Genomic DNA, 25,191 nt, shown 5'->3' with positions numbered 1-25,191 from the left:
CATTTTTCCAATCATTTATTTAAAATAAAAATAAAAGAACAGATCGACCAAAAGCAAATGTACAAATGTTGTAATCGGCGCAAACATAAAACATTTTCCAACAGATAAAAACCATCCACTCCTCTTAGATGGGCTTGATCTTGAAGTGTAGCCCAATGAGACTGAAGACAAGACATTTCAGATCCTGGACCAGGTAGTAGAACACGCGGAGGCCTTCTGGGTCCCTGGAAAACACAACTTGTTTTTAGGAAGCTGGCCCCCCCAATTCCACATCAACCCCACTATGCAGAACTGAATGCATTACATAGGTGTAAGCTAGGTATAATTTACACTATTCTGCTTACATCTATGAAATCTTCAGTTCTCAACCAGTGTCTACTAAATAGAGGCTAGGAGTCCATTTGGAAATTTGAGGAATATATCCTTCCAAGAGTTCCCAGATCATTTGAGGTAGTATTATTACTTACTTCGACTGGTTGACATCAATCAAGGAACCAATCTTGGAAGTTGTGAAGGAAATGTGCTCATCCCCAATGACGATCTCCAGCTCCTAAGAGTTCAGAAAAGTTAACTCTCCCCAGACACGATTAGTAATTGAAGCCATGAATAAAATAACTTTGACTAAATATTTGCAACTTTCTGGGGTTATGCCCAGGTCCTATCTTGTGATGAAAGGGTCAGAATTGAACACCGGTCACATTCATTTTGTTGGACAGATTTGTATAAGTCTGATGAGGACGGGACCGAGGTCACAACCCCATGAGAGCTAAAATCACTAAGTAAACAGGCGTGGCTAGACATTACCAAGAGCACAATAAGTAGGAGACGCTCTGCTTTCCTCAACATACACCATGCTTTTACAAGTATCAGTATTTATTTAGGTACGTGTGAGTGAATGGACAGACCTGTCTGCCCACTCTGTCTGGGGGTGGCCACAGTGCATCATCTTCCTTGGTGATCTCACTGTCATCTATGATCCTCTTCAGTTCCTCCATCACACTTTTGTGTACGTACGCCTATAGTGGAGAACAATCCCAATTAGGTTTTGATGGCATTTTCAATCGTTTGAAGCAGCATCCCACATAGAAATTGGATTGATGGGCCATACACGGATCAATGTAACCAAGAAATCCTTTAAAACATGAAAGAAAGAATAAAGCTACATGTATAGTGTTGGTCCCATGTTTCATTAGTTAAAATAAAAGATTCAAGAATCGTTCCATAGGCACAAAAAAAGCTTTTTTCTCAAATGTTGTGCACAAATTTGTTTGCATCTCTTAGTGAGCATTTCTCCATTACCAAGATAATCCATCCACCTGACAGGTGTGGCACATCAAAAAGCGTATTAAACAGCAGGATCATTACACAGGTGCACCTTGTGCTGGGAATAATAAAATACCACTAAAATGTGCAGTTATCACAACACAGTGCCACAGATGTCTCAAGTTGAGGGAGCGTGCAATTGTCATGCTGACGGCAGGAGTGTCCACCAGAGCTGTTGCCAGAGAATTTAATGTGCATTTCTCTACCATAAGCCACCCCCCTTTGTCCTTTTAGAAAAATGTTTGTAGGTCCATCCAGCCTAACAACCGCAGACCACGTGTAACCACACCAGCCCAGGACCTCGAAATCCAACTTCTACACCTGCAGGATTGTCTGAGACCGGCCATTGACAGCTGATGAAACTGGGTTTGCACAACCGAAGAATTTCTGCACAAACTGTCTGAGAGAAGCTCATGTGCGTACTAGTTGTCTTCACCAGGGCCTTGAGCTGACTGCAGTTCGGTGTCATAACCAACTTCAGTTGGCACCTGGCATACTGGAGAAGTGTTGCGCTTCACAGATGAATCCTGGTTTCAACTGTACCGGGCAGATGGCAGACATGTGGGCAAGCGTTTTGCTGATGTCAACTTTATGAACAGATTGCCCTATGGTGGCGGTGGGGTTATGGTATGGGCGGGAATAAACTACAGACAATGAACACAATTACATTTTATCAATGGCAATTTGAATGCACAGAGATACCGTGATGAGATGTTGAGGCCCATTGGCGTGCCATTCATCCGACACAATCACCTCATGTTTCTCCATGATAACGAACGGCCCCATGTAGCAAGGATCTGTACACAATTCCTGGAAGCTTAACATGTCCCAGCTCTTCCATGGCCTGCATACTCACCAGACATGTGAGCATTTTTGGGATGCTCTGGGTCAACATGTACGACAGCATGTTCCAGTCCCCACCGATATCTAGCAACTTCGCACAGAGATTGAAGAGTGGAACAACATTCCACAGGCCACAATCAACTCTATGCGAAGGAGATGTATCGCGCTGCAAATGGCAGTCACATCAGCTACTGACTAGTTCTGAACCATGCCTCTACCTTTTTTTTAAAGGTTTCTGTGATCGATACAAATCTGTATTCGCGGCTATGTGAAATCCATAGCTTAGGCCCTAAGGAATTTACTGATTTCCTTTTATGAACTCTAACTCCGTAAAATCTTTGAAATTGTTTCATGTTGCGTTTATATCCTTGTTCAGTGTAAGTTTGATAAGTTACCTCTTTCCTGATCATGACATCATTCTTGTAGTTGCTGTTGTTCGCGTATCTCAGCTTACCTGAAAAGATAGTCACATTTATTGCGTTATCGTCACGTTTGTTGTTAATGCTGATACACTGCTATTGTTGAATAGAAGTTATTTGTTTATAACTAGTTAACGTTAGTTCACAGAAGTGTTTAAACCTACTGTAAACTAACCAAGCATTTTGGATACATTAGTTTGCTAACCAGCTACACAGCTAACTGGATACAATAAACGAGTGAGGTTATGGTTAACTATGCAATTGAAGTATTTCTGAGATCATGTTATAACTGAACACACGAATACAAAAACTAGCTATAATTGCGATAAAATAAATTTGGAAATGCCGCTAGCAAGCAGTCGTTTGCATGCTTAGCTAGCTGGCTAATGTTGCTAATTAGTCAAATTGCCGCCTAACTTACCGTCTGGTCTAAACTCAAATTCCAAGAACTCGTGTCCAAACTTTCCCTTGTGCCCGACATAATATCTCAAATAAAAGTCACTCGTTGACATTATAAACTGCAAATTCAGTGTTTGCGCGGTCCTTGAGAATCAACGAAAGCACACTGCTTCCTTGACGGTATTTTAGAAAATCTGAACACGCATGCGTGAGGGGGCGCTTCTCTGTGATCTCATACGAGTTGTCGCATTGCAGTGATGTCATCTTATTCGATGAGGTTTAACATCCAATAAATGTTGCATTACCGCCACCTACTCGACTGGAGTATAACTCCCTTATACTTTGCTTGAAAAAATGAGAAAAAAAAACAAAAAAAAACGAATGAATACAACAAATACCCTACCATCTAAGGCCTGCAGCCTGAAAGGATGGGACACCACCACTTGACACACCCTGTAACTCTTCTGATGTCAAGTCTCGCACACCCAAATACCTCTCTGCAGCTGCCACCACAACCTCTATTGTCTGTGACTTACGGTCCAGCCCTGCAGTACAGTTGATAAATCAAATCAAAAAGTGACTATGCATATTCGATCAACAGAGAGTAGCAGCAGCGTAACAAGAGGTGTGTGTGTGTGAGGGGGGGGGGGGCACAATGCAAATAGTCCGCATAACCATTTGGTTACCTGTTGATGAAGATGGGGGCGTGCTCGGTCCTCTTATTTCTGTAGTCCACAATCCACAGTCCTCCTGCACTACTCTAACCCTGGAAATCTCAGCCTGCCTGTCTCGCACGGGACATTTCTGAATCCCAGCCCCATGGGCACCCCTACAATTAACACATACCACTACTTTCCCCAATGCTATACATTCCTTTGTCTCATGACCTTCTGCACACTTCTCACACCTAGGGACCTCCCACCTACATACACACTGCTGCCACATGCCCATAAGCTTGACACCTGTAACAACCTAATGTATTCGGGCACAAAAGCTCGCACAGGATAACTTATATATCCTAACATCACTTTGTCGGGCAAAGACTCAACATAAAAACTCAAAAGAACATTTTTTTTTATTTCACCTTAATTTAACCAGGTAGGCCAGTTGAGAACAAGTTCTCATTTACAACTGCGACCTGGCCAAGATGAAGCAAAGCAGTGCGACAATAACAACAGTACAGACACACATAGGATAAACAAACATACAGTCAATAACACAAAATTAAAATCATCTATATACAGTATGTGTAAATGTAGTAAGATTAGGGAGGTAAGGCAATAAATAGGCCATAGTGGCGAAATTATTACAATTTAGCATTAACACTGGAATGTTAGATAATGACTTCTGTTTCAACACTCATGCCACACTGCCTGCGTCGCACCAAACAACAAGCATCAAACGCTGGGAATCTTCCCCTTTAGTTGGTCAGCTTCCACATTTACCGCTACCCCAGTATTCACTCCTTTCAATGGTGTACTTTTCTCGAGAGCAAAACAATTCTCTTGCCCCCATTCCTTGAACACAGAGCGCCTGCTCCGTCTGACCAGCAAAAAAACAAACAATTATTACAACACCACTTCTGGTTACCTTCACCGATTCCGCAGCACTCAACTCTGTTTTCACCCACCCTGACACCACAGGGTGGTATTCCAGCAGAAGACCACCCTGCATCCCACTGCTGGCTTGCTTGTGAAGCTAAGCAGGGTTGGTCCTGGTCAGTCCCTGGATTGGAGACAAGATGCTGCTGGAAGTGGTTTTGGAGGGCCAGGAGGGGGCACTCTTTCCTCTAGTCTAAAGAAATATCCCAATTCCCCTGTGTAGGGTGCTGTCTTTCGGATGGGAAGTTAAATGGGTGTCCTGACTCTCTGTGGTCACTAAAGATCCCATGGTACTTATCGTAGAGTAGTGGTGTTAACCCTGGTGTCCTGGCTAAATTCCCAAGCTGCACCTCATACCATCATAGTCACCTAATCATCCCCAATTTACAATTGGCTCATTCATCTCTCCCCTGTAACTATTCCCCAGGTCATTGCTGTAAATGAGAACATGTTCTCAGTCAACTTACCTGGTAGAAAAAAACGTATCATTCAAAACGCAAGGGTCCACTTTTTCCAAAAACTTCACTCCGACTGCCACAGACTCATCTTTATCCTGACCCTCGGTGCAAGGCTCCAGCTCCGAGAACTTCACCACACCTTTTTATTATTATTATTATTATTGTTTTTATTAACAACAAATCAATACATAAAGCACATGAGGGAACACAAGCATACATAGATTACAAACAATGGACAATCGAGCTAGGGGGTATAATATCACATTAACAATTACACAAGGACCTTAAGAACTTCACCACGCCTACCACCTACAATATTTCTGCAATGATGTCAGGATCAGCCGTGTGTTGCTGCGTTCAAATCAACTGGTTACTTGGAACAATATGAGGTCAAATCATGGCGTCAGTGATCATCTGGTCGTAAAGTCCGAGCTCTGTTTTTCAGAGTCGGAGCTAGTTTTAATTCCAAGTTCCCAGTTGTTTTGAACGCAGCATGTGGATTTGAACAGATACTTAGAATGGAGGAAATAGGAATCCCACCAGCCGAGAATAGAGACGTAATTACGCCCCACCCAGCCGACTGTTAACCAATCGCGTTCCCGTGGTTATGCTGTATCAGGCGGTTGCTAAGAGAATCGTCACGCAATTCCGTCTGAAAGTCAGGGTATGAGTCGACAACCTGCCTATTTTCCTCGAAAGTACGCAATGTCACGATTTTCAAGCTATATTATTTTACAGAAAACAAGTTCATTATCTCACATCTCGGAAAATATTCGAAATATTGTAGTTATTGTTGACGTAATTCATGCTAATGTTGTGTTTTTGCGCAAGCGCCCAATTGACTGCTTGAAGGAGTGCACTCCTTGTCCCGTAGTCTCCCAGAATGCAGCGCGCAGCCCATTGACGACGCGTGGGCAACGTTAAAATGATTTCTTATTGAGTTTCTCCATCTCCTCAACGATCTCTGATTTTAACCAGCGATGTCACTTAAACCAAAGTAATAGATCGATCTTTCCATGACTAAAACATCATGTTATTTCATGATTGGGTTTCACTGATCTTTTATATTATTCTATTCTGCATATTCCATATGACTGGCAATCAAATTCTATTGTTTTGTCCATCTCTGAATCTCGTAAAGAAAGCACATACACATAGCATACATAGTACAAAAACTTTATTTCATTATTTGATTGCAGTTTCCTGATACACAACCTGTTTGATAATACATGTACATTATAATAAAGTTATGAATTCTCTTGTATTCATGTAGTCATATCCAGGTGTGTCAACCAGAAAATCTCCCTACTTTTTACTGTTTAATAATTTCAACTTTCAGTTAAACCAGTAAAGTCATGGTCATCACAACTTGATAGGTAACCTGGTTTTCTGTTTTACTTGTTGGTCTGGTAATAGTTTTGGTTATAGTCATACTATTTATTCCTCTCTCATCACAGGTCTCTTCCATGCTAGAGCCATGTACAACAATGCCTGCGCTATGTGTCAAAGGCCTCATTCTTCACATACTGTATAGCAGTGGTGTAAAGTACTTAAGTACAAATACTTTAAAGTACTGGTTAAGTCAGTTTTTGAGGTATCTGTACTTTACTATTTATATTTTTGACAACTTTTACTTCACTACATTCCTAAAGAAAAGAATGTACTTTTTACTCCATACCATACCTGACACCAAGTACTCATTACATTTTAAATGCTTAGCAGGACAGAAAAATGGTCCAATTCACAGTTATCAAGATCTGCCTCTGATCTGGGGGACTCACTAAACACAAATGCATATTTTGTAAATGATGTCTGAGTGTCAGGAGTGTGCACCAGATCAGAGGCAGAAGGGATGGGGTACTTTTTCCACCACTGCTGTATAGCACATTACTATTTTCAATGTGTTTGATTCTAAAATACATAGTCAGTGTTCACACTGAGGCAGTTGACTGTCTCATTGATTCACTGTTACACCCTGATCATGGAACAAATACAGCACAATAGCTAGCTAGCTCTTGTAAGCAAGTAGCACATATGGTATCATGTCATTGAGTTAAATGAGCAGAGATTTACAGCAGATTTCATCACCAACATTGAAGCTAAATGTATGCAATAATACACAAAGCAACATTTGCTTCATAAATACAGACAATCCACAGCCTTTCGGACTATAATATATTTGAGCAAGGGAATTAATTTGTTACTGAACGTCTGCAAGATGGCAGATAGATACTACTTGACTGACTTTTTGAAGGCCTTTGAAATTAAAGTTAGGCCATTTCCTCCACACTTAAGTGAGGCATCGTATTACTAGTGTTTAGGGTTATATTCATAGTCTTTCCTTTCTCTTCAAAGGCAAAATCTCAAGTTCCTGTGCTGTGTGAATCAATAAGTTCACTTTCTCTAGTTCTACATCTCACAAATTAGAGAGCTAAATCATGGAGTGAACACAGTACTTTAGAAACCATTTCTCATTTCAATGGTCAATCAATTTGAAGCTAACAATAGCAAAAGTATTGATGATGCACTGATGGACAACAACATTGTGACATGCCCGTCATTGGCCCTGGAAATTAGAAGAAAAATAACTACAGTATACACTTTGCATACAGGTATCAAATATGTTGAGGTAGGAAACATCACAGCAGTCAGGACTTTTTAAAAATATCTATATGTCTGAAAGCAAAACAATATTGTAACCGTAGACTACCCATTGCAATACAGTACAACCTTTAGTATAACACTACTAGCACAATTCAGTGAGTGAATGTTAAGACCATAACCTCATTTTTTTATCAGTCTGGGAATATTGCAGTATATTTTGATTGACTTGAATACATCCCTAATAAATGAAACAATATATGGTGGGCAATTTGACGTGGAATTCAAGTATATGAATGACCCGAGAGCCTACTCCTAAAGGAAAATGTTTTGGTGGTGCAAAAGTAGTAGAAAAAAAAACAAAGCAGAGTTGTACATTGATGAAATACACTGTTAATTAGTTCTAAAGAGCAACTAAATATATTAATGCTTGTTGAATCAATTGTTACTAATGTGGACAATCACCATCTTTTTTAAAAGTGCAAATTTACCTCAAATCCTGCAGTTCAAGACAACCTACAATATTTGTAGGCTTAAAAACACCGCTATCAAATGAACCCTTTCAATGATAGAACATTATGTAAAGAAGATGTACTTCACAGATGTTCAGACAGAGGCATTCTAGTGATCCCATCATTCAAGAGCTTTAAAATAAAAAAATGTTATAAGTAGGAACCCTGAAAGAATTATATTGTCATGGGGGCATCACAAACTACAGCGTAACGGTTTCAGAGGGGCCATGTGGCCAAGTACAGAACGCGGTTGATTTATTTGGTGGGGTTGTCAGCCACCATACACAAAACCGGTCCGAGGTAAAGATTGAAAAAGACAAATCAATCTCAGTTTACGTTCTGACATTTAGGTTGTTTGTTCCAAGATGCATGGTAACAAGCAAATACTGTGAAAGCACTGAAAAATGATTGAAAAAGTGCAACATCGGGAGGGTAAATAATACCACACTATGTACAAACTAAGAACACTGCTTTGATTTGTGAAGTCAAGTAGTTCCGTTTTTTTTCTTCTTTCAGATGGAGATTAAGTTGCTTAGATCCATTGAATTGGTGAGCAAAAGGCAGATACTCTGTGAACATTTTCCCTTTCACTCGCTCAAGAGTAGGCTTGTAACACTGAGGCAAAGGATAAAGGGGGATAACAGAGTAAAGGAATGCGAGAAGTGGTATCCTATACCATGTCAAACATGATTAGTGCTCTAAGGTATATCAACGTCAGTTAATCAAATCATTGCTAAATCGGAATCTACAGAGGTGAATTGCGTTCAGTTTTGCATCTCGGGTTCTTGGATAGTTTCCAAGATCATGTAGTGTGTGTCTTGGAGTTCCCTCGGTAACAAATCAAATCTGTCACAGGTCCTTCCTTCCATTCCAAACGAACAGTACAGAAAGACAGACAACATGACCAATCAAAATGCACTGACCACTGAACACACAGCAAGGTCTCAAGCTCAACCCAACGTCCTCCTCATTTATTAACATCTGCAAGCTCAAAAAGGGGCCAGAATATCAAATAAAAATACATAAATAAAATAACTGCTTCACCTTTGAACTGAAAAACAGTTCCTTTCTCCCTTACAAAACATTTCATCATCCAGTCAAAAAAAAATAATCAAATGAAGGCCTTGCATATTCTTGCTAGAGAGTTTTTTTTTTTAAGTTGTTGTTTTTTGTTTGTTATTTAAATACAGTGTAGCAGACAGGTGGTAGGTATGTACAGATGAGCCCTCTTCCATCGATCCCCAGCTCCCTGGTGTTCAGAGAGGGCCGGTGCAGTTAGTGGGGCCGACTGCTGGACTCTGACACCTGCCGTTTCCGGGGAGTTCCGTAACCGTTAAGGCTGCTGTTCAGGCGTTTGGTCAGACCACCGTTCAGAATGTCCTGGATGTGCTGAACTATAAGGTTTATGGCAACTGTTAAGGAGAGAGAGGAGGGGGCACATTGAAGGATAATCTGTAACGGTGTTCCATTCCTCTTTTATTCAGATCAAATTTAAGCAGAACATGTTCCAGAGTTTAAAAGCACCACTCTTTGCAAATACATGTTGTTTTGAAAAATCTACAATTGACCTTGCCATTCCAAAACAGAGATAGTCTGAAACATTCCCAGGACAAAACAGCTAATCTAGTCTGCTTCCCATGTATAGGTCTCACCAATCACAGACCACAACAGCTATCTCAAGACAGTAGAATAAACAAAACAGCCATCACATTCACATCCGCCTTGAGTAAGTTTACCATCGCAGGGTAAGAGACTGGACTGATTAACGATGTCAATGACAGACTCTCTATAGGGAGATGTGTCCAAGAATGAGTCAGTGAAGTTTGTCACATAACAGCCTGCTTGCTTACATAAGGCAGCAATCTTGAGAAACAAATAGCCAGAAACTCACCAAGATTATCTGCTCCTCTAGGAATGATCACATCAGCACACTTCTTGGTCTACAGAGGGTGAAGAAATAAACATGTTTAGCAATACGATCTGAATCACATCTTAACCAAGATGGCGTAGCAGTAAGACGCGTTTGTTTTTTGTCCCATGTACATATTCATTATTTTTGCATACATTTCTTCCATTTTCAAATTAAATATACCTTCCTGCAACCTGCCTCACCCAATGTGGTAAGGATCTGCTATTTTTGAGACCTTATAACTGGATCTCCATCAGAGGCTAGCCAGCCGATTAGTTACTCGCTATTTAGTCATTGTTAGCCACTGCTAGCGGCCTTTACCTTTAGCGCAGACACCAGCTGCTTTTGCCCTGCCAGTCTGCACAGCGCGATATCAGCCCTGAGAATATCAGACTGCTTTTTCCACTACATCACCGGATTCTTGCTGCAAGCGCTGGACCATTACACCGGAACACCGCAGCTAGCCATCTGCTACCGAGTGGTTATTGTGGCTAACGCCCTTGTCCAGAAGCAAGCACCAGTTAGCTTCAAGCTAGGCCCATCTCCCGGCTAGGAAACGAAGTACACCAACTACAATAACGCTTGCCAATTGGCCTGAACCCTTTGTCGACACGGAGCCCCGTCGATCCATCACGACTGGTTTGCTGACGCATTTCGGCCGCTAGCTTCCTGAACGCCGCGTCTCCCGCTCGCCTAGCATAGTAACAACTACCGAACGGCTCCCTGTTTCATCTATTGCAGCTCATTGGACCCTATGATCACTCGGCTACACAGCTGATTCCTGCTGGACTGTTCATTAACACGGTACTTCATTTTGTTTATCTGTTGGCCCCAGCCTCGAACTCAGGCCCTGTGTGTAGCTAACTGACCCTCTGCCCAGTCATCGCCATTTACCAGTTGTTGTTGTTGTCTTACCCGTTGTCTAGCTCTCCCACTCAACACCTGCGATTGCTTTATGCCTCTCTCGAATGTCAATATGCCTTGTATACTGTTGTTTAGGGTAGCCATCACTGTTTTATTTTACTGCGGAGCCCCTAGTCCCGCTCAACATGCCTCAGATAGCTCCTTTGCCCCACCCCACCCCACATGCGGAGACCACACCCAGCTTAACTGGGTGTGGTCAGAGAGAGATGCAACCTCTCATCATCACTCAATGCCTGGTTTTACCTCCACTGTACTCGCACCCTACCATACCCATGTCTGTACGTTATGCCCTGAATCTATCCTACCACGCCCAGAAATCAGCTCCTTTTTTCGCTGTTCCCAATGCACTAGACGACCAGTTCTTATAGCCTTTAGCAGTACCCTCATCCTCCTCCTCTATTGATGTAGAGGTTAACCCAGGCCCTGTGTGTCCCCAGGCACTCTCATTGGTTGACTTCTGTAACCATAAAAGCCTTGGGTTAATGCATGTTAACATCAGAAGCCTGCTCCCTACGTTTGCTTTATTCACTGCTTTAGCACACTCCGCCAACCCGGATGTCCGAGCCATGACTGAATCCTGGCTTAGGAAGGCCACCAAAAAGTCTGAAATTTTCACCCCCAATTACAACATTTTCTGTCAAGAAAGAACTGCTAAAGGGGGAAGAGTTGCAATCTACTGCAGAGATAGCCTGCAGTGTTCTGTCACACTATCCAGGGCTATGCCCAAACAGTTAGAGCCTCTACTTTAAAAAAATCTCTCTCCAGAAATAAGTCCCTCACTGTTGCCGCTTGTTATAGACCCCCCAGCTGTGCCCTGGACACCCTAAGTGAATTGAACTGGGATATGCTTAACACCCCGGCCGTCTTACAATCTAAGCTAGATGCCCTCAATCTCACACAAATTATCAAGGAATTTACCAGGTACAACCACAAATCCGTAAACATGGGCACACTCGTAGGTATCATCCTGACCAACCTGCCCTCTAAACACACCTCTGCTGTCTTCAACCAGGATCTCAGTGACCACTGCCTCATTGCCTGTGTCCATGGTCAAACGACCACCCCTCATCACTGTCAAACGCTCCCTAAAACACTTCTGCGAGTAGGCCTTTCTAATTGACCTGGCCCGGGTATCCTGGAAGGATATTGACCTCATCCCGTCAATAAAGGATTCCTGGTTCTTCTTTAAAAGGGCTTTCCTCACCATCTTAAATAAACATGCCCCTTTCAAAAAATGGAGAACTAAGAACAGATATAGCTCTTGGTTCACTCCAGACTTGACCAGCACAAAAACAGCCTGTGGCGTACTGCACTAGCATCGAATAGTCCCCGCAATATGCAACTTTTCAGGGAAGTCAGGAATCAATATACACAGTCAGTTTGAAAAAGCTAGCCTTTGCTTTCCTAACAGAAATTTGCATCCTGCATTAATAATTCCAAAAACTTTTGGGACAATAAAGTCCACGGAGACTAAGAGCACCTCCTCCCAGCTGCCCACTGCACTGAGGCTAGGAAACATCGTCACTACCGATAAATCCACGATAATTGAGCATTTCAATATGCATTTCTCTACGGCTGGCCATGCTTTCCACCTGGCTACCCCAACCCCGGCCAACAGCTCTGCACCCCCCGCAGCAACTGGCCCAAGCCTCCCCCACCCAAATCCAGACAGCTGATGTTCTGATAGAGCTGCAAAATCTGTATTCCTACAAATCAGCTGGGCTAGACAATCTGGACCCTCTCTTCCTAAAATTATCTGTCGCCATTGTTGCAACCCCTATTACTAGTCTGTTCAACCTCTTTCATATCGTCTGAGATTCCTAAAGATTGGAAAGGGGCCGCGGTCATCCCCTTCTTCAAAGGGGGAGACACTCTAGACCCAAACTGTTAGACCTATATCCATCCTGCCCTGCCTTTCTAAAGTCTTTGAAAGCCAAGTCAATAAACGGATCACTGAACATTTCGAATCCCACCGTACCATTGCCGCTATGCAATCCAGTTTCCAAGCTGGTCATGAGTGCACCTCAGCCACACTCAAGGTCTAAACGATATCATAACCGTAATTGATAAAATACAGTACTGTGCAGCTGTATTCGTTGACCTGGCCAAGGCTTTCGACTCTGTCAATCACCGTATTCTTATCGGCAGACTCAATAGCCTTGGTTTTTCTAATGACTGCCTCGCCTGGTTCACCAACTACTTCTCAGACAGAGTTCAGTGTGTCAAATCGGAGGGCCTATTGTCTGGACCTCTGGCAGTCTCTATGGGGGTGCCACAGGGTTCAATTCTCAGTCCAACTCTTTTCTCTGTATAGATCAGTGATGTCGCGGTTGCTGCGGGTGATTCTCTGATCCACCTCGACGCAGACGACACCATTCTGTATACTTCTGGCCCTTCTTTGGACACTGTTAACAAACCTCCAAGCGAGCTTCAATGCCATACAACTCTCCTTCCGTGGCCTCCAACTGTTTTAAATGCTAGTAAAACTAAATGCATGCGCTTCAACCGATCGCTGCCCGCACAACTAGCATCACTATTCTGGACGGTTCTGACTTAGAATATGTGGACAACTACAAATACCTAGGTGTCTGGTTAGACCGTAAACTCTCCGTCCAGACTAACATTAAGCATCTACAATCCAAAATTAAATCTAGAGTCGGCTTCCTATATCGCAACAAATCCTCCTTCACTCATGCTGCCAAACATACCCTCGTAAAACTGACCATCCTACTGATCCTTGACTTCAGTGATGTCATTTACAAAATAACCTCCAACACTCTACTCAGCAAATTGGATGCAGTCTATCACAGTGCAATCCGTTTTGTCACCAAAGCCTCATATACTACACACCACTGCGACCTGTATGCTCTCGTTGGCTGGTCCTCGCTACCGCATCCCTGGGCTCCAGGTCATCTATAAGTCTTTGCTAGGTAAAGCTCCACCATCTCAGCTCACTGGTCTCCATAGCAACACCCACCCATAGCACGCGCTCCAGCAAGTATATTTTACTGGTCATCCCCAAAACCAACACCTCCTTTGGCCACCTTTACTTCCAGTTCTTTGCTGCCAATGCCTGGAACGATTTTTTCTTTTTTTAAATCACTGAAGTTGGAGACATATCTCCCTCACTAACTTTAAACATCAGTTGTAAGAGCAGCTTACCGAGCGCTGAAGCTGTACACAGCCCATCTGTAAATAGCCCATCCAACCAACTACCTACTCCATATTAGTTGTTTTTCTGCACACCAGTATTTCTACTTGCACATCCTCATCTGCACATATCACTCCAGTGTTAATTGCTAAATTGTAACTACTTCGCCACTATGGCCTATTTAATGCCTTACCTCCTTACTTCATTTGCGCACACTTTATACAGATTTTTCTATTGTGTTGTTAACTGTACGTTTGTTATCCCATGTGTAACTGTTGTTTTTGTCACACTGCTTTGCTTCATCTTGGCCAGGTCGCAATTGTAAATGAGAACTTGTTCTCAACCGGCCTACCTGGTTAAAGAATGGTGAAATATATATATTTTTTTACGAAATCAGGGCCAGGGTGTTCAATACCATTTAAGAGGAGGTCAGAGACGACTGACAATAAAAAGGTTGGCTGGGAACCTGGTTATGTGAGTATAGTACATGTCAGAAAAAAAATTGTCACTAGATGTTTGTTGTTCCAGATGGAAACAACAAATGTCTGTAAACTTTCCAACTGTCAACAAAATACGCTTGACAAGGTGGGATCTTTTCATGTCTGTAAAATGTATTGTGAGAAATGATGGAAACTATGGGCAAACATTGATATAATAACCATGATATTTTATATGATAAACTTGGAGTCACGCAATGATATGCTGTGTGGTCCTCCCACTATGACTCAGGAAAGCATGCAGTTTATTAGGCTACAAATTAAATAAGCTACGATGAACTTCACAGGGTGGCGAAAATGCAAGCTTGATGCTTCTTTCCAATAAATATTGAGCGACTTATTCTGCTGACATGATCAAGTCTTGGCTGCAGTTTGACAAATAAAAATAACCGTGCTTTTTTAAATCCATAATAATCTAATCATGTAGGTTATACCTGCACTGTATCTGAGAGCTGTTGGCTGAAACGCTGACCAGTGGGTATATTCGCTAAATAACTTTTGTAGCGACAAAACCATCAGTACAGTTGAAAATGCATGGGAATTTAACCGCAAAAGTAATTTTTATGTGCACTACATCACGCACAGCCTTTTATCCACAACAAGTCAATTTAACTTCTTTGGGATAGGGGGCAGTATTTTCACTTTTGGATGAATAGCATGCCCAGAGTGAACTGCCTGCTACTCAGGCCCAGAAGCTAAAATATGCATATTATTAGTAGATTTACATAGAAAACACTGAAGTTTCTAAAACTGTTTGAATGATGTCTGAGTGTAACAGAACACATATGGCAGGCAAAAACCTGAGAAAAAAATCCAGACAGGAAGTGGGAAATCTGAGGTGTGTAGTTTTTGAACTCAGCCCCATCGAATACAGGCTTCTACTAGATGTCAACTGTCTTTAGAAACTTGAATGATGCTTCTACTGTGAGGTGGGACTGAATGAGAGCTCTTTGAGTCAGTGATCTGGCAGTGTCACAGCCTCATGACGCGCAGTCACGAGAGAGTTAGCTTTCGTTCCATGGCTTTTCTACAGACAATGGAATTCTCCGGTTGGAACATTATTGAACTTTTATGATAAAAACACCCTAAAGATAGCAACTTGTCAAACTAAGTATAGAATCTTCAACCTGTAATATAACCTTTTGAACGTGTCGTCCGACTGGACCAAATCGCTCTTTTGGATTTGTTTACCAAACGCCCGAACTGCGATTCCTGGGAGTGCATTCTGATGAAGATCAAAGCTAAGTGAATATTTATAATGCTATTTATGAATAATGTTGACTACCCAACATGGCTGATATTTCTCTGGCTGGTTTGGGCTCTGAACGCCGTTCTCAGATTATGCTTTTTCTGACACAGCGGTTGCATTAAGGCGAAGCGCATCTAAAAAATTCCATGCATAACACTAAAATTTTCATCAACATTTATAATGAGTATTTCTGTGAATTCGTGTGGCTCTCTGCACAATCACCGCATGTTTTAGAACTACTGAACGTAACGTGCCAATGTAAAATGAGATTGCATATTTATATAAAACACTTTATTGAACAAAACATACATGTATTGTGTAACATGAAGTCCTATGAGTGTCATCTGATGAAGATCAAAAGTTAGTGATTAATTTTTATCTCTATTTGTGCTTTTTGTGACTCCTCTCTTTGGCTGGAAAAATGGCTGGGTTTCTCTGTGGCTTGGTGGTGACCTAACAATCGTTTGTGGAGCTTTCGCTGTAAAGTATTTTTGGAATCAGACACTGTGGCTGCATTGACGAGAATTGTATCTTTAAAATGGTGCCTAATACTTCTATGTTTGAGAAATTTGATTTATGAGATTTGTATTTGGCACCCTGCAATTTCATTGGTTGTTGGCGAGGGGTTCCGCCAGTCCTAGACAGGTTAACCTCTTAAGTCGACCCTCTACTTTTTCTAACATTCTGTTAAAAATCTCGCAACATTTCAGCGCCCTGCTACTCATGCCAGGAATATAGTATATGCATATGATTAGTATGTGTGGATAGAAAACACTCAGACGTTTATAAAACTGGTTAAATCACAGCTGTGACTATAACAGAACGTGCAGGAAAATCTGATCACTGAAAATGGAAAAATATATCCATGCGCCACTTCAACCGATTGATAAAGGTGATCCACATTAAATGGGGCCGAGGTTGCAATACCTACAGCTTCCACACGATGTCAACAGTCTTGTCATTTGCCTAGGCTTTGTTTCTTGGTCAAACGAAGAAGAGACAGCACATTTCTTCAGGTCTCCGACCGGATATTTTGGTTGAGATTTACCCGGACATTATTTCCAGACGTACAGCTATAGAATATACATCGCCTCGTGATCAATTTGATCGCTTATTAACGTTTACTAATACCTAAAGTTGAATTACAAAAGTATTTCAAAGTGTTTTGTGAAAGTTTATCGTCGACTTTATTAATTTTGAAAAATGACGTCACGTTATAAAACGCAATATTTTTCGTTGATCGATATCTAGGCTATATATGGACCGATTTAATCGAAAAAAAAGACCCAATAGTGATTATGGGACATCTAGGAGTGCCAACAAAGAAGATGGTCAAAGGTAATGAATGTTTTATTTGTTCGTTTTGTGTTGCGCCGACTATGCTAATTATTTTGTTTACGTCCCCTGCGGGTCTTTTGGGGTGTTACATGCTATCAGATAATAGCTTCTCATGCTTTCGCCGAAAAGCATTTTAAAAATCTGACTTGTTGCCTGGATTCACAACGAGTGTAGCTTTAATTCAATACCCTGCATGTGTATTTTAATGAACGTTTGAGTTTTAACGAGTGCTATTAGCATTTAGCGTAGTGCATTTGCATTTCCAGAGGTCTAGATGGGACGCCTGCGTGTCGGGTAGGAGCAAGAGGTTAATGGAAACATATCTTGCAGAAAAAACGCAGATTTGAGAATATTCGCATGAAAATCTGTCGACAAGTGGATGGAAACCTAGCTATTGATATCATTTGATTGATCCAAGGCTCTTAGAATACGTGTTGTGGCAGTATCATAGCTAGGTACTCACTGGCAGACAGAACTCTTCGAAGGCTGGCTTAACAAAGGTTATGTATTGCGTTAGCACCTGCTCCAGGTCCCTTCCTCGCTCGCTGATGTCTCGGAGCACTGGGGAGGGAACACAGAACAGGAGTGGAGCTTTCAGTATGATTTCACGGAAGAGATTCTTACAAAACTAATAGACTTCTACATCCGGTTCCCATTCATGCCCTCCAGGCCCTGTATTGGAAGCCCCCTGGTATTTTTGTACAACTCACAAGTATGATGTGTTTCAACCAATGAAATAGTGAATATAATAATATATGTCTAAGGTTTCACCCCTGCGTGAGAGCCGTGTGTCTGCGTCTGTGTCCACAAACAGCTTCATCTGGAACAGGTCCCTGATCTCCTGGGAGTAGAACATCAGGATGCCCTCGAACAGCACCACATCTGCTGGGTACACCGTCACCGCCTCTTCCTTCCTGACACACACACACACACCAGAGAGAGGACAATGTGTATGAGATGAGATGAGTGAGTGAGTGGAGTGAGTGTCCTAACCACTGACCTGGAATGGGTGACAAAGTCATACACTGGGATCTGCACTGTTTGGCCCTCCAAAATGTCCCACAACGTTTTGACGATGAGCTCATTGTCAAATGCATCTGAGAAGAGAGAGAGAGAGAGAGCAAAGGCACTCAGAACAATGTCTATGTTTCTGCTGGTGCCACTGTGCCAGGCCATAGGATCTAGATCTAATCCAACAAGGTGGCAAGTTGTTATGGGGATAGCATCTGTGCTGATATGCAACCTATTTAGTGAACTACTTTTGACCAGGGCCCAAACATTATCTACCACACTGTCTGAGACCGACTACTCTGCTACCAGACTACAATCTACCAGAGGCACCGCTGCTGAGTATGTACTCTGAATGAGACAGATTTTCAATACAGCAGTCATTGGCCCCAAGGCAGGACATGTAGAAACTTTTAGTTCTCTCCATTATGGTAACTATATTTCTAAGAACTAGGGGGAAAAGCCCAACAGAAGTATCCTTTGAGTATAAACTCAACAACGCAACTATTTATCTTCAATGAGAGAGCAAAGGGATGTGAGAAACTACATTTTTTTACACTGGAAAGCAAGCAAGGGATAAAGCTACATTTGCCAGTTGTTAACATATACCATACGACTACGATTTAGCGATTGACACAGTATCCAGATAAATATATAGATTAGATAAATACCTGGGTGGTCGAAGTTGAACTGTCCCTTCAGTGCCTTGGCCTTCTGGTCCGGTGTGAGGACCCTGTAGAAGCTGTCTTGGCTGAGAATGGCCACCTGGCGCTGGTGGTGGTCAATCTTGTTCTGGCCAAGCAGCTCCATGATCTTACCGCAGACAGACGACTGGCCATGGGCAGAGGGAGGAGCGAGAATGACAGTTAAGTCTGTCAGATAGATAACACTATCTGAAGTAAATTGTGACCCATAAAGATGTAAGAGTGGAGTTCTGTTCACTGACCTATGGAGATATTGAATATATTGGTACCAGACTATTACATAGACGTACAGACAGTACAGAAGAAGCCAAATCTGCAGCAATGTGCAATAGCTCTCATTTAAAAATGTTCTTAGATGTTTGCAATACTCTCTGACCTATTTTACAACTAGAATCCTCACTTAGTCATAGGGCCTCTCTATGACTTAGGGCCCCTGGGTGTGGTCACCTTGCTGGCTTCTAGTCGACTATGTCACACGTGGCTAACCTCTGCACTTCCTAAACGAACAAGGAGGAAGTGACAGCGTTCTTTTACATTGGAAAATAAACTAATATTAATAACTCCAAAAGGGCACTACCCCATCCCTACTGATCTCGCAGTACAGCCCAAAAGACATGTCGCTATGGTTCATTAGCCAATTCAAGGAAGAGGAGAATGGGCCTACAGCAAATAGGATAATAAGATCAGTAATGAGGATCTCACATTATGACAACACTGTTGGATGGAATAAAAATATATTTTAAAAAATTCAACACATGAAGTCTTGTAACATTATTTAACACATGAAGTCCGAACCAGACTTGTGTCATTGAGAACAGCAAGGCTGCTACTGACCAAGTCTGAGGCACACCACAGTAGACAGGATGTCGGTCAGTCAATATCGAGGTGCTATTCTTAGACCACTGCACCTACACGTGTCACCAGCCATGATAATCTAACTGCTTGCTCCAGGCCTAATAGAGAACAGAATAAGAGATGACTGGCAACAGACAGGGTCAAGTTGAACTTGTTGTTAGAGAAGGGAAAATGTATTGCAGCAGAAGAGGAAAATGCATGCTAGCAACCAGTGAAAAATGCATTAGTGTCTCCTTGAAAAGTGCTCAGGCAGGGCAAAGATAATACAAGACGATGAAGCAGAACACATTTGTCTGGAGTCGATCCACGTTTATAAATGAGTCTACAGTCAGAGGGAATAGTTCAAGGATGACAAAGGGGCATTACAAGATCTTCATGCAGCCACAATGTTATGTGATGAGACTCACTGTACTTAGTCACCAGTCCGGGTCACACTCAATCCATTTAACTAATAATCCGCAAGTTGGGCCTGGGCCCTACAGACTTCATACACAGCCTAAACTGAAACTGCATTGTCTCTCCAGACTTCCCAGAAAAGTTTGTCATAAGAAGAAAAAAACCACTGTCGGATAAACAGGTGGCTCAACTGGTAGTTTCTCGCTTTCGTTTGTTGTGGGGTATGATACCAAGAAATATTACACGCAAAGGAACGTTAAGTGGACCGCAATTCATGCTCTAGAACAGCCTTTCATAGAGGATGTGAATTACTCAATTTCTTATCTGCATTTATTTTCTTTCCAAACTTTCTACAAAATAATCTACACAAAATTACAACGCAAACAAATGTTAGCAAGATGATTGTCAGGTTAATGCTTGTGAGGTTTCTGAGAGCTCTAACTCTCCCAATACCAGACCCCCTTTGTCGTTTCACATTTCTTCCAAGCCCTTAATTAAAACAGTGATTGCCGAAACTGCTCTTGGTTACAAAAGTGGTCCTTCTGTAGCTCAGTTGGTAGAGCATGGCGCTTGTAACGCCAGGGTAGTGGGTTCGATCCCCGGGACCACCCATACGTAGAATGTATGCACACATGACTGTAAGTTGCTTTGGATAAAAGCGTCTGCTAAATGGCATATATAAAAGACCAGGCCAGGTCTCTTACCCAAGCTTGGGTCAGTCAGACATACATTCAAAGTCTGCCTCATCTATTGCCAACGCTGACTAAACATTCCCCTGCCCCAGTTAAAAATTCTATTGTGTCCAAAAAAGCTCAACTGCAGTTTACCCAGCAATCCTACGTCAGAGGTACATAAAGACAATTGAAAAGCTATGTCATGATCAGTTACAGTGGGTATAGAAAAACGTTTTTAGGGGAGAAAAATCAGGACATTTTCTTCTTCTGCATGGTTAGCTCACTAGCTGTTATGACAAAACACAGCTGAAGGTCAAATAAACGTCGCTTGGAAGGAACAGTAAAATTGTGCCCGACTGACAGTATGCCTACTAGTGATGGGGGATTATTATTTCGGATGACAAAAAGTATCATTTTGACCATATTGCAATATTATTTTTGCACTGGTTTACTGTACTCTAGTATCTTATTTTATTTTTTAAAATAGGGAGCCCATTTGTTTCTCTCGTCACTCTGCAGTAGACATATGGTGAGCAATATGTTTGGAACGTCGAATCACAATAAAATTACAGAATCGAATTGCTATATATGGTATTGCAATACATAATGTATTGGCACCTAAGTGTCGTGATGAGGTCCCAGGCAATTCTCAGCCCTAAAGCCGACTGTGCTAAGGAAATATGGTGGATGTATAACCAGGCTAGCAGAGTGAAGCTCTCTCCAGCTCAGTAGGCCTACAGTGTATACAGTTCCACAATATGACCCAAGAAATGGGTTTGGCCATAATAAATCCTCCCTTTTCTTATTAAATACTATGCAAAACATGATTTAAAAAAATAACGTATGCAACCTTCAAAAAAGATAGAGGGATACTCATTCAAAACTTTGAGACAGCAGACTACACAATACAGCAGAGGACATAGCTGCAAGGCCATCAGCCATTTCAGGGGACTGTTTAGGACTATCTCAGGTAGACAGTGAAAAACAAAAACAGAAAAACAAGAGATAACAGTCACTTTCTTCAGAGGGGTGGGGGAGGTGCATTTGAAAGGCCATATGTTTAGACTACCTGTTTACCTAACCAGACAGACAATTGTGGATATAAGTAGGCTACATGAAGATGGGCTAAAACTGCTTTTCCAATCGAAACTCCAGTTTACACTGAAGGCGATGTCATGGCGACACTGGATAGCTAAACGCATGCGTAGTAACACGTCATCTGGTCTAACGGTCGTATCGCGCATGTGCAAGCCGTCAACTCAGACACTCCGGACCGAAGCTGTTTGACAAAAATGAAAATTTTCAGTTTGTCCCTTTGGAGTAATAACATGTTCAGATAAAGACATTACCTCGAATCTACTTCGTGCCTTTTGATTTCTAGAAAACTAACTTTTTTTTTTTTTTTTTACTTCTCTCATTGCCTTTTCAAACCCCAAACCCTGACCAAGTCTGTTTGGCAAGCGTACCCGGAAGTCTCGCGATGTTGCGCCTCTGGGTTTATACATTTTATTGTGCCGGGAATTATGCGCATAGGCAGTTTTCACTGCTTGCCAGGTGTAATCAGCTGGTCCTGTCGACGCATTAGAAAGTGAATATTAACAGTGGGCGGACTGGAGCTCGACGTCCCTTTTTTATGAATAAGAAAACTACTGATTTCAGCACCCGTTCTGAAATCAATAGTTTTGTGATAAACTAAAATGGTATATGCTGTTTTAGCTCCAGTCCGCACACACTAGTCGCCGCTCAACTCCATCGTAAATCGTTGAGTTGGCTAAGCAAAGTATTGCTTTTCGGTTCTGTCGGTTGTCATAAATGCCCTTTTTGAATTGAATAAACCACAGGAGTAGATTCCTCTCAAAAATCCTTGTTTCATATAGGTTTGTAATTAATATTTAATTATTTGTACACGAATTGATAGGGCTATAGATGTTATAGACAAAGACATGAATACAAGTTGGATTAAGGTCAGTTCTCTACAGCCACATAAGTGGGTTAAATTATTGCCAAACAGGGCCCATTCCTATACACGCTTTAAAAATGTCAATGTTTTTCCAGAATTTATTAAAAAACAAACTAGCTTTAATGGAACAAATTAATTCATTGGTCTGTCATGACAGGAGCCACGCGGTCAATGAGTTCTCATCTTTCAACCACGTTGACATTTTAGTGTTTCAAATGAAAACATGACATTTCTAATTAATTAAAAATCACAATGCCAACCTTGCCGCTGGCAGTCCCTCCGGCTACCCCGATGAGGAAAGGTTGCCGAATAGCATTCTCGTTTTCGGCTTGACTGTCCACCCTTGTCTCGCTGTCGCCTGCCATGCTTGCTATAAACGCATACAGAAGCACGGAGGTGGTTTTGCCCCAATTGCGCTCCTCCCCTCTTTTCAGTTGTGCGTTTGCTTTGATGCCATGACTATAAGCCTGGATATCAAATCCGTTCTTTTGTAAGCTACTTGAAATGTAGAACCTTCACATCAGGTTATGTGTTATTGCAATTCAGTTATCAGACTCTAGGCCCATATATCAGATTTCTGGAAATGTTGTGGCCTACATTTATATCAGCTCAGTTAAAGATGCACTCCCGGATCTTAAAGGTGACAGGCAAAGGGCTACATAAATACCTTAACACTTAATAACAATGCTCATGCAGGCTTCATTAAAAAGTCCTCAACAGCATTTTTGTGTATCACAAAACTTTCCATTTCTAGTTTTTGGTGAAGATGTCATTTTCTGGGCATAAAATGCAATGAAGACATCATTATTAGGCAAAAATAAATGATAATGCCCTTACTGCAAGCAACACAAGCTACAGACATGGCTTTTGTGAGCCCTTTTCTGGATCAGAAATTAAACAAATTATACTGACACGGTGTGAGAAGACACTTGTACATCTGGGGAAAAAACATGTATGTCAACAACGATCCCTCATATGCAGATAATGAGATCTGGCTAGTTAGCTAGCTATAGCCAGTCAGTGCATTCATTTTATCTTGTGTCCTTTAACTATTTGTACATTGTATATATATATATATATAATATGACATTTGTAATGTCTTTACTGTTTTTAAACTTCTGTATGTGTAATGTTTACTGTTAATTTTTGTTGTTTTTCACTTTATATATTCACTTTGTATATTACCTACCTCACTTGCTTTGGCAATGTTAACACATGTTTCCCATGCCAATAAAGCCCTTGAATTGAATTGAATTCCCAATCAATCTGATGTTGTGGCTGCAGTTCAATCAGCCTAATACTAGCTAGCTAAAGTTTTGAGTTGATAATAAATTATTGGATGACACAACACATGTACAGTGCAATCCGTTTTGTCACCAAAGCCCCATATACTACCCACCATTGCGACCTGTACGCTCTCGTTGGCTGGCCCTCGCTTCATACTCGTCGCCAAACCCACTGGCTCCATGTCATTTACAAGACCCTGCTAGGTAAAGTCCCCCCTTATCTCAGCTCGCTGGTCACCATAGCATCTCCCACCTGTAACACACGCTCCAGCAGGTATATCTCTCTGGTCACCCCCAAAACCAATTCTTTCTTTGGCCGCCTCTCCTTCCAGTTCTCTGCTGCCAGTGACTGGAACGAACTGCAAAAATCTCTGAAACTGGAAACACTTATCTCCCTCACTAGCTTTAAGCACCAACTGTCAGAGCATCTTTCAGATTACTGCACCTGTACATAGCCCACCTATAATTTAGCCCAAACAACTACCTCTTTCCCAACTGTATTTAATTTATTTATTTATTTTGCTCCTTTGCACCCCATTATTTTTATGTCTACTTTGCACATTCTTCCATTGCAAAACTACCATTCCAGTGTTTTACTTGCTATATTGTATTTACTTTGCCACCATGGCCTTTTTTGCCTTTACCTCCCTTCTCACCTCATTTGCTCACGTTGTATATAGACTTGTTTATACTGTATTATTGACTGTATGTTTGTTTTACTCCATGTGTAACTCTGTGTCGTTGTATCTGTCGAACTGCTTTGCTTTATCTTGGCCAGGTCGCAATTGTAAATGAGAACTTGTTCTCAACTTGCCTACCTGGTTAAATAAAGGTGAAATAAATAAATAAATAAATACATTGGCTAGCTAATAAATTTAGCAGAAATAGCTATTGCTTCCCTAGAATATAACTATAGGCTATAGCTAGCTATAGTCATTGATGCTGTGGCAGCTAACTAACTAACTAACCAAAAAACGTGGCAAACTACTACATGAAAATAATACAGCTATGGTAATTCTGGTTAGCTAAATGTTACCATATAGCTAGACCCTTTCTGTTAAATGTACTGGTTAGCTTGCTAGCA

At 41.6% G+C, this 25,191-nt stretch overlaps 2 protein-coding genes across 2 annotated transcripts; both read right to left on the bottom strand.

Annotated features, from left to right (window-relative positions):
- LOC124037161 (protein mago nashi homolog) lies at positions 1-3,206 on the bottom strand. The gene is made up of 5 exons (XM_046351826.1): positions 3,007-3,206; positions 2,562-2,620; positions 906-1,016; positions 468-550; positions 1-224 (listed from the first exon to the last, which is right to left on the bottom strand). The coding sequence occupies exons 1-5, from the start codon at positions 3,095-3,097 to the stop codon at positions 125-127; spliced, it is 444 nt and encodes a 147-aa protein (XP_046207782.1). The 5' UTR covers positions 3,098-3,206; the 3' UTR covers positions 1-124.
- Positions 3,207-9,100: 5,894 nt separating this feature from the next.
- Positions 9,101-23,240, bottom strand: LOC124038049 (uridine-cytidine kinase 2-A). Its single transcript, XM_046353440.1, has 7 exons — positions 23,082-23,240; positions 18,904-19,063; positions 18,225-18,321; positions 17,996-18,138; positions 17,688-17,785; positions 10,048-10,096; positions 9,101-9,568 (listed from the first exon to the last, which is right to left on the bottom strand). The coding sequence occupies exons 1-7, from the start codon at positions 23,184-23,186 to the stop codon at positions 9,432-9,434; spliced, it is 789 nt and encodes a 262-aa protein (XP_046209396.1). The 5' UTR covers positions 23,187-23,240; the 3' UTR covers positions 9,101-9,431.
- Between the last annotated feature and the right edge of the window lie 1,951 nt (positions 23,241-25,191).

The sequence above is a fragment of the Oncorhynchus gorbuscha genome, linkage group LG06 (genome assembly GCF_021184085.1).
Source record: "Oncorhynchus gorbuscha isolate QuinsamMale2020 ecotype Even-year linkage group LG06, OgorEven_v1.0, whole genome shotgun sequence".
NCBI classification, from domain to species: domain Eukaryota; kingdom Metazoa; phylum Chordata; class Actinopteri; order Salmoniformes; family Salmonidae; genus Oncorhynchus; species Oncorhynchus gorbuscha.
This window is presented reverse-complemented; position numbering and strand designations above follow the sequence as displayed.

Excerpts from the sequence above, each read along its gene's own strand:
- LOC124038049 (XM_046353440.1), bottom strand. The coding sequence starts at position 23,186 with ATGGCAGGCGACAGCGAGACAAGGGTGGACAGTCAAGCCGAAAACGAG. Across the intron at positions 19,064-23,081 it reads GAGGGACTGCCAGCGGCAAG|TCGTCTGTCTGCGGTAAGAT; the intron begins GTTGGCATTGTG and ends GCCCATGGCCAG. Across the intron at positions 17,786-17,995 it reads CACACGGCTCTCACGCAGGG|TGCTCCGAGACATCAGCGAG; the intron begins GTGAAACCTTAG and ends TTCCCTCCCCAG.
- LOC124037161 (XM_046351826.1), bottom strand. The coding sequence starts at position 3,097 with ATGTCAACGAGTGACTTTTATTTGAGATATTATGTCGGGCACAAGGGA. Across the intron at positions 2,621-3,006 it reads ATTTGAGTTTAGACCAGACG|GTAAGCTGAGATACGCGAAC; the intron begins GTAAGTTAGGCG and ends CTATCTTTTCAG. Across the intron at positions 225-467 it reads ATTGATGTCAACCAGTCGAA|GGACCCAGAAGGCCTCCGCG; the intron begins GTAAGTAATAAT and ends TGTGTTTTCCAG.